We start from the raw sequence: 9975 nt of genomic DNA on the forward strand, positions 1-9975 counted from the left end.
TCCCCGCTGAGCAGGGAGCCCGATGCGGGGCTCGATCCTGGGACTCCAGGATCATGACCTGAGCCGAAGGCAGTCCTTTAAGCAACTGAGCCACCCAGGCGCCCCCATTTATTATTATTTTTAAAGATTTATTTATTTGAGAGAGACACAGAGAGAGACACAGTGAGAGAGGGAACAGAAGCAGGGGGAGAGGGAGAAGCAGGGGGAGTGGGAGAGGGAGAAGCAGGCTTCCCACGGAGCAGGGAGCCCGATGCGGGGCTCGATCCCAGGACCGTGGGATCATGACCTGAGCCGAAGGCAGACGCTTAATGACTGAGCCACCCAGGCACCCCCAAAATTTATTACCATATTTTATTGTATATTGTAATATTTTGAAAATACATAAAAATTTTTTATTGTGTTAAATTATTTTAGTCTGTCAATTGTGTATAATTTCAGAAATTCGTAATGGCTCTTCCCTGTCAAAATAAAGATGTGTGTATAAAACATCTAAAAATGCACAGAACAGAGAAAACAGACCTCCGGTACACATACCACCACCATTTGATACATGGCTCAACTTGCTACATTTTCCTATTGCTTTCTGGAACTACTTATCTTGATATTTTGGAAGACCAGTTTCCAAAACGAGAATTCAGTCATGCCTTAGACTCACAAAGGTAACGGCAAAATACCATAACAAATATGCAGACGTGTGTTTTGGCCCACTGAAAGCAGCTGGGCATCGTGCCTTTTTCAGGGTACTGTGTGCAGTCAGCTATGATTGCTGAGTAGCTTAGCTGCATTCTTAACTACGGTTTCTTCACTTAAAAATGGGGAAACAGGAAAACCAAGAATGGTTACACAACCTTAGAGTTTTGTTTGGTTATTTTAAAACAGAGGCCTCAGAGTCATCTAATAATGAGGGATTCTTCTAAAAGTCAGCAGAACTCAAAGGAAGGAGGTAGAAAATGAAAACTTGAACATGATGATATAGGTTTTCAAAGCTCTTTCCAACACCAGGTCCTTTCGGAAAACTATAGAAAAGATAGTAAATGAGTTAACACAAATAGAGAACAGATAAAATTACAAAGAGGAAAAAAAAAAAAAAGGAAGCCAAACAATCACAACAGAAATTAACAGTAGCCCAGTTTGAAAATGGTAGCCATCTTCCCTGATGTGGTGAATCCCTTTCTTGTTATCCCTGCCAACAAAAAAGACTTAAAAACTTGAGCCCCATTAACAGTAGACACTATAAACTCACTTTGAATAAAAAGATTCAATGTATATTTGCCATTATTATTTTATTTTTTATTTTTTTTTTAAAGATTTTTTTATTTATTTATTTGACAGAGACACAGTGAGAGAGGGAACACAAGCAGGGGGAGTGGGAGAGGGAGAAGCAGGCTTCCCGCAGAGCAAGGAGCCCGATGCGGGGCTGGAGCCCGATGCGGGGCTCGATCCCAGGACCCTGGGATCATGACCTGAGCCGAAGGCAGACGCTTAACGACTGAGCCACCCAGGCGCCCCATTGCCATTATTATTTTAAATTACCAAACCAGGATATAGTTTGATTACAGCGATCATAGTTCTATAAACCATTACATTAATAGTGATCCTGGGTGGCTCAGTTAAGTGTCTGCCTTGCCTCAGGTCATGGTTTCTGGGTCCTGGGATCGAGTCCTGCATCAGGCTTCCTGCTCACTGGGGAGTCTGCTTCTCCCTCTCCCTCTCTCTGTGCCCCTCTGCCCCCACCCCCACATTCATGCGGGCTCTCGCCCTCTCTCTTAAATAAATAAAATCTTTAAAAAAAAAAAAAAAAAGAACATGGTCATCTAGGGCTAAAGACCTGGTACAGGAAACAAACAATAGCTAAAATAATAGCAATAGCTTCCAGATATTGTATTCTAACTAAGCACTAGGAACTTATCCCACCCATTTTTTCAGTTACTCCATGAGATGTTATTTTCGCATCACATGAGAAAATGAGGTTCAGAACAATTTCTATGTTTAAATTCATACAACTAGTTTCTACTCCTGAAATTAATATTACACTATCCTTTAACTAACTGGAATTTAAATAAGAACTTGAAATAAAAAAAATAAATTCATACAACTAGTAAGAGCTAGAACTGGGATTTGAATCCAGGTCTGTAGGATTCCCAAGTCTATGATTAGATGCTGTATTAGATAAACATGAATGATCTCTCGTTTCCATTTGTAATCAGTAAAAGTGGCAGGAAGAACAAGAAATGGCTGAGTATTCTGTTCTTTGGATATGGTGAAGGAAACTTTTTTCTTTTTTTTTTTTTTTTAAGATTTTATTTATTTGAGGGGCGCCTGGGTGGCTCAGTTGGTTAAGCGACTGCCTTCGGCTCAGGTCATGATCCTGGAGTCCCTGGATCGAGTCCCGCATTGGGCTCCCTGCTCGGCAGGGGGTCTGCTTCTCCCTCTGACCCTCCCCCCTCTCATGTGCTCTCTCTCATTCTCTCTCTCTCTCAAATAAATAAATTCTTTAAAAAAAAAAAAAGATTTTATTTATTTGAAAGAGAGAGAGCAGGGGCGGGGAGGAGCAGAGGCAGAGGGAGAAGCAGGCTTCCCGCAGAGCAGGGAGCCCAATGTGGGGCTCGATCCCAGGACCCTGAGATCATGACCTGAGCTGAAGGCAGACGCTTAACGACTGAGCTACCCAGGTGCCCCTGGACCGTTTACTCTTGGCCAGATAGTGTGGTGTCTTTCCTCCAAAACAGCTCTATGACTGTGGATATGATCCCACAGTGACAGCTAGGGGAGCCAGGTGTCAAACCCAAGTCTGAATGACTCTATCCCTCTGACTCTCCTCCATCCTACATTGCCCAGGGCAGTGGCACCGTGAGAGTGGGAAGTGGCTGTGCAACCTGCCCCTTAAGAGAAGATCACCTCAGTGCTTCCCACAGCAACAGCATCATTGCCCTGAATGTTTCCAACTGGCTAGTCTAACTGTGCAGTGTCCTGGAATGAGGTCATTTTTTCATAAATTCTTACTAGTGACTTGAGTTGCAAGTTTTCAGGGCTTTGCTTTTCAACTGCTAACTATAATACTGACAATGTGATTAAAACCTACCTGCAGAACCATGCTCATGGAAGAATTATCATTAAAATGTCCATACTATCCAAAGCGGACTACAGACTCAATGCAAACCCTATAAAACCACCACATTTTCACAGAAATAGGACAAATAATCTTAAAATTGGTATGGAACCACAAAAGACCTTGAATAGACAAAGTAGTCTTGAGAGAGAGCCACACAGTGGAGGTATTACAATCCCAGATTTCAAGATATACGACAAAGCTGAAGTAATCAAAACAGTATGGTCCTGGCACAAAAACAGACACATAGATCAAAGGAACAGAATAGAGAGCCCAGAAATAAACCCATGATTATATGGTTAATTACTCTTCAACAAAGGAGGTAATAATATCCAATGGGGAAAAGACAGTCTCTTCAACAAATGGTGTTGAGAAAATGGGACAGCTACCTGTCAAAGAAAAAAACTGGACCACTTTCTTACACCATACACAAAAATAAACTCAAAATGGATTAAAGACCTAAGTGTGAGACCTAAAACCGTTAAACTCCTAAAAGAAAACACAGGCAGTAATCTCTTGGACATCAGCCTTAGCAACATATTTATGCCTATGTCTCCTCAGGCAAAAGAAACAAAAGCAAAATTAAACCATTGGGACGACACCAAAATAAAAAGCTTTCACACAGCAAATGAAACCATCAACAAAACAAAAAGGCTATCTAGCGAATGGGAGAAGATATTTGAATGAGAAATATCTGATAAGGGATTAATATCCAAATATATATGAAACACACAACACCAGAAAAACAAACAATCCAATTAAAAAATGGGCAGAAGTGAATAGACATTTTTTCAAAGAAAACACACATGGCCTACAGGCAGATGAAAAGATGCTCAACATCACTCATCATCAGGGAAATGCAAATCGAAACCACAATGAGATACCACCTCATACACCTGGAAGTGTCTAGAATCAAACAGACAAGAAACAACAAGTGTTGGCACGTATGTAGAGAAAAGGCAACTGTTGGTGGGGATGTAAATTAATGCAGCCACTGGAGAAAACAGTATGCAGTTTCCTTAAAAAATTAAAAACAGAAATACCATATAATGCAGTAACTCCACTACTGGGTATTTACCCACAGAAAACAAAAACACTAATTTGAAAACATATGTACCCATGTTTATTGCCGCATTATTTCTAATAGCCAAGTTATGGAAACACCCCAAGTGTCCATCCATAGATGAATGGATAAAGAAGATGTGGTGTGTACACACAAACACACACACACACACACACAAGTAATACTCAGCCATGAAAAAGAATGAGATCTTGCCATTTACAAGAACATGGATGGAGCTAGAGGGTATTGTGCTAAGTGAAATAAGTTAGAAAGACAAAGACCACATAATTTGACTTATTTGTAGCACCTAAAAAATAAATGAACAACCAACCAAAAAATAATAATAAAGGCCCCAGACTCCTTTATACAGGGAACTAACTGATGGTTGCAAGAGGAGAGGTGATTGGGGGAATGGGCGAAATAGATGAAGGAGATTAAGTGGTACCAATGTTCAGTTACAAAATAAGTCACAGGAATGAAAAGTACAGCATAGAGAATATAGTCAATAATATCATGTGTTTTTTTTGTTTTGTTTTTTTTAAAGATTTTATTTATTTATTCATGAGAGACAGAAAGAGAGAGAGAGACAGGCAGAGGGAGATGGAGGCTCCCAAGGAGCAGGGAGCCCGATGTGGGACTCGATCCCAGGACCCTGAGATCATGACGTGAGCCACAACCACGTGTTGGCTGCTTAACTGGCAGCACCACCCAGGTGACCCCAGTGATATTATTAAAAACAAAACAAAACCTACCTGCAGAAACCTAGGAAAGAGATGGTTTGGTTCAATGCCAACACAGATGTGCAGCAACTCCAGGAGGGAAATGGACTGGCAAAGGCGCATCACAAGACCAATAGCATAAAAAGTGTCAACCATGGAATCTGCATCCAGGGAATTAAAAATAGATACAGTAAGTAAAAATTAGGTCACAACCCAAATCTATACAGCATTTTGAAATAAAAATTGTGATTATTTACTTTTTTCATTGTACATGTGAGAAATTTCCTAACAGCTACTAAATTATTAAGAATACTATGCAACCGGGTGTCTGGGTGGCTCAGTTCATTGAGTGACTGCCTTCAGCTCAGGTCATGATCCTGGAGTCCTGGGATCGAGTCCCACATCGGGCTCACTGCTCAGCAGGGAGTCTGCTTCCCCCTCTGACCCTCCCACCTCTCATGCTCTCTCTCTCTCTCAAATAAATAAGATCTTTAAAAAAAAAAAAAAAAAGAACACTATGCAACCAAAGAAAGCACTTCATATTGTAGTCCATCTTAATTGCTCTTCTAAAAAAGTAAAAATTTGAAAAAGAAAGCCCATGGCCAAAGCTATAGTATTTATTCTCCATATATATTATAATTCCCCATATATGTTATAAAGCAATTACCGCATAAAAGTAACCCAGTAGAATCTAGACTCTATCAACTGTAAACAGGTTGGAGATAAGCTTATTAAAGAAGCTGGTGTGCTCACACCTTTTTGACAAGACAATGACAAAGATGAGAAAACTATGATTCTAGAGAAGCTTTATGGAAAGGACATTATAATGATGTCATGTTTAATAACATCTTATTAGTGTCCTATACATACTTGGTTAGTGCCTTCTAGACCTTGGTTAGAACCTGGGCCTTTGGTGGGGACTTTTGGAGACTGCACTGCAGAGAGCCCACACTGCATTTGGAAAGAACGGAAATAGGAAAGAAACAACTGTTTCTCTAAATATGATAAATCTGTTGGTTTAAATTTTAAAATGAAATCCCACCATGTTAAGAAACATCTAGGGAAGACTTGGCTGTCTTTCCTGCCCAGGGATCATTCACATGATAATTTATGGAGCACTAAGGGTTTCTCTTCTCAACAGCTCTAGCAGGTGAGCACTATTAGCATCATCCCCATTTCACAGATGGTTCCTGAGGCCCAGAAGTCTGCGCTGTCATCCACTGCCCTGCACTTGCTACAACAGAGCATCATCAATTACACAGCTCTGTGACAGGGAAGGTAGCAGGTGTTACTCTTTAGGTGATGAGATAGCTACTAAGCTACTTAATTTATACATTGACTCAGGAATTGTACTGAACTCCCACTTAGTGGTTTTTGGTCTGCTTTCCATATGAATGGTTGTGTTGCTTTAGTAAAAGGCTTCTCCAATTTTAACAGTAGGATAATAATTAAGAAAGACACACACTGCTGACTAAAGCAATTTTTCCCACTGGAAAGGCCAGGCAGGATAAGAAAGAGTTCATTGCTTGTAACTCTTGGCATGAATGACTTGTAATATGCCCACAAAGCCTCAGCTAACTTTCAAGGCCTAGAAGTGTTGGGTTTTTTTCCTATAAACATGCAGGGACGTTTTCTCATCGCTCATGTTTTCCTCTGCTTGAAGACTCCCAACATTCATAGTTGAAATTCAAGCCTTAGGTTGTATCTTTGGAGGTTGCTGAGGGCAAGAATTTAACTGCAGATTCACAGTAAGAAAAAGCAACCTAAAATAGTTATGGCACCTCGGAATTAGATTAATTTCCTTATGATATAGAAGTCTGAATTGATGAGCACAGCATGACTTTTCCCGGGTATATTCTATGTGTTTGTTTCTAGCTGAAACTAGCAGTTGCTCAAACTGTCAAGTCACCCAACAGTTGTAAACTGTGATGACACTTACCCATGTGGGGATGGAACATGAAAAGAATGTTATTTTGACAGTCACTTAGTGATTCATTTCTTAAAAATTGAAATGCTAGTTAAAACCTTTACTTTTTAGAAAACTGGAGGCAACATGACTTTAACCATTAATACCAACTCCCATATAGATGGTGAGTCATCTCTAAGGTTTGTCATTTACTTAGGGACACATTACTTCTTAAGGGGACCAAATAGAACCCTGAGGTCTATACAGTTTGTCTTTCACTTACTGGTAGTCTCCAGTTATCTTAAGCCTGGGGAATAAAAAAAAAACAAGGGAAGAATTTGGTTAATTCCTGAGTTCTCTGCACAAAATGTTATACTGGAATTTACAGATTTCCTCAAAACCCACCAAGTCTGCGAAGGTCTGCCGCAGAACCAAAAAGGAAGAGTCAGACAGAACCACCCCAATGTCTGTGTTTTCAGGGCAAACTGCCTAGTCAGAGGGAAGCCAAGTCCCTGTCCCTCACCTCACCTGCCCCCTTTTCCAAAAAGGTTTTGGTTTTTGCAATGAGCAAAAAGTAAGGTTACTGAAAAATATGGCTACTAAATTTTAAAGCAGTGAAGGATACTAGGTGATGTTTACAGAAGTTGAAAAACTAACATAAGCAGGACTAGGTGAAAACAAGTATTGAAAGTTAAAAATCCAAAACGGTTTTGAAGTTTTACCTTCTCCAAATGAAAAGAACCGCACTGTCATATTGGTAAATATCCATGAATGGCCACAGAACTGGATTAAGTAGTAGATGAAAAGATAGGTGTTCTTTCTGTACCTATAAATACAGGAAAATACCATGAAGTACTTCCTTCATAATAATCTTTTCGGCATTACACACAAATTTTTTAACTAACCTACTGGCCACCTGAGCAAGAGAAAACCATTCCACATCAGAGTCTTCTATTTGGTTACCTCCGTAACGCATATCAGATTGTGAAAGGACCCATAGCACACATTATCTGCTAAAAGGAGTATCCTGAGTTTGCTTTAAACCAAATATGGCTCGATTTTAAAATTTACTTTCAGCTTTAAGGAAGTTCTTTTTTTTTTTTTTTAAGATTTTATTTATTTGCGAGAGAGAGAATGAGAGACAGAGAGCATGAGAGGGAGGAGGGTCAGAGGGAGAAGTAGACTCCCCGCTGAGCAGGGAGCCCGATGCGGGACTCGATCCCAGGACTCCAGGATCACGACCTGAGCCAAAGGCAGTCGCCCAACCGACTGAGCCACCCAGGCGCCCCTGCTTTAAGGAAGTTCTAACCTTGTTCTCACGAAGGGCTAAAGTAAGAATTGCAAAGATGGCTTTGAATATTAAAAAAAAAAAAAGATGGTGAGAGCTTGACGTGCTCAATGTGTTCCTGCAACTCAGCCTACTAAGTGCAAACGCTGAGATCATTGGTTTATAGTTACAAGAAGGGAGTAGTGGTGGTATTTCCCAATGGTGGATGATTCAGTAGTTGGCCATTCCTGACTTGTGAATGCATTCTGTGATGGGGGTCAGTACCTCGCCACTGCCTATTATATTTGCAAGGGCAGACCGTTTCCTTCACCAGACACACATAGAAAGCAGTTTAGTGGCTCAGGCCAGAAAAGGGAAGTCAAGCTGGGTTTAAAACTGGGTTGCTGGGGAGATGACTAAGGGATGATTGACAGATACACAGTTTGAGGTAGTTAGGAAAAGCATTATTTGAAGTGTGCCCTGGGGGTTCAGAAGGGTGGTGAGAGGGGCCCTGCCAGTACAGACAAGGATTTCTCCCAGTCGGAGATGTGAAACCTCTGAGAAATAAGGCAAATAAGCAGGAAGCAGATACAGTATAGCTTGATGACAGGCACCCTACACACGATGCAAACTACTAAGAGGAGTGGGCGCAAGGAAGCTTTCCTTAAACCTGCATCAGAATCACGTGGCGTGTTGGTTAAACATACACATCTCCAGGTCCACTGAACTGGGCTCTGGGGTCCACACATGCGACAGGGGTTTCTGCAGCTGGTAGATCTAAAACCCACCCTGCGACACCGGGTCCGAGAAAGTGGAGGAAAGGACTCCTGGCGGGCAGAGCGGGGAGGAAAGGAGCACTCGTAGAGGGTGCACAAAACGAAGGGGTGGCGGCGTAGCCTGTCCTTCCCATTTCCTCGTCTGGAGATGGGGGTAATAACAGAGCCTTCCTCCTAGGATCGGCGAGAGAACTGAAAACTAGCTAATGCCTGTCGAGAGTTCAAGGGTGCGCGGGGTTCAGGGTTGCGCAGCGCCGCGCCGCCGGGAGCCCGCCCAGCCGGCTGCGGGCGTGAGGGGGGAACCCCGCCCCTGGCGCCCCACCCCCCGCACCCCTCGCCTCCCGCCACGGGCCGGGCGCCCTACCTGGGCTGCAGCCAGGCCGGCAGCGCCATGGCTTTCGTGGGCCGCCGCCGGGCCCTCCAGCGCCGTCAGGGAAGGAGCGCCCGCCGGGGAGCGCGGGAGGGACGGCCCCGCGGCCAAGACCCGGCCCGGAAAGGCGGGGCCTCTCCCCACTCAGCAATTTACAAAAAACAACTAAGGTCGTGCTTTGGGAAGGAGACAAAAGCCAAGTTCCTGAAGCTCCGGCCGCGGCGAGACTGCGCCGCACCACGAATGCCGGACCGGGCACGTGCTCGAGTTCACGAAGCCCCTGCCACGACTTCCTCATCTTTGCACTGACGCTCCGTTGCAGCCGCGTGGAAATTAATGGACCCCCCTCCTTAACCTCCAAAAGCTGGCTTGCAGTCACGCCCTCCCTAAGGATGCTTGGGCTCCAGGTGGGCGCCTGCCTCTCTTATTACCCTCACCTGTGAGAGGCGGTCAGCAAGGAAGCGTGTCGGCACACCTTCCCTAACCCCTTCTTTTCAGCTATGGGTCCTGATCCCTCCAGGATCAGGCACCCTTGCCCTCTAACCCTCCCCTGGATCTTCACACATGCTTCCAAAACCTGTTACTCACGTTGTGTTTTTCTTCCTATCCTGTGCCCACCCCCTCAGAAAACCTCCTGATCACTGAGGCCTTATGGCATTGTTTCCTTCATGCTGAGAGGACCCACCTCCTACTTTGCTGATTACACCCAGACCACCTTCCAGCTTCTCCGCCCTCTAAGGGAAACACCCCCAAATAAATTCAAAA

General features: G+C 43.3%; 1 protein-coding gene across 5 annotated transcripts in view; it reads right to left on the reverse strand.

Annotated features, from left to right (window-relative positions):
* The window catches only part of HACD4 (3-hydroxyacyl-CoA dehydratase 4), a 37566-nt gene extending 28043 nt beyond the window's left edge, over nucleotides 1-9523 (reverse strand). Inside the window, exons 1-4 of one of the 5 annotated variants that reach the window (XM_081803031.1) lie at nucleotides 9205-9261; nucleotides 7520-7623; nucleotides 6528-6654; nucleotides 4925-5050 (exon numbers count right to left, since the gene is read on the reverse strand). In XM_081803031.1, the coding sequence (XP_081659157.1) occupies nucleotides 4925-5050; nucleotides 6528-6569 (168 nt within the window). In that variant the 5' untranslated portion in view covers nucleotides 6570-6654; nucleotides 7520-7623; nucleotides 9205-9261. Of the gene's footprint in view, nucleotides 1-4924; nucleotides 5053-6527; nucleotides 6655-7519; nucleotides 7624-9204 lie in introns of those variants that run through there. The other 4 variants (XM_081803032.1, XM_081803030.1, XM_081803033.1 and 1 more) reach the window with 4 other exon arrangements.
* Between the last annotated feature and the right edge of the window lie 452 nt (nucleotides 9524-9975).

Source organism: Leptonychotes weddellii, chromosome 14, assembly GCF_054177405.1.
Source record: "Leptonychotes weddellii isolate Sample4059 chromosome 14, ASM5417740v2, whole genome shotgun sequence".
In the NCBI taxonomy this organism is placed as follows: Eukaryota; Metazoa; Chordata; class Mammalia; order Carnivora; family Phocidae; genus Leptonychotes; species Leptonychotes weddellii.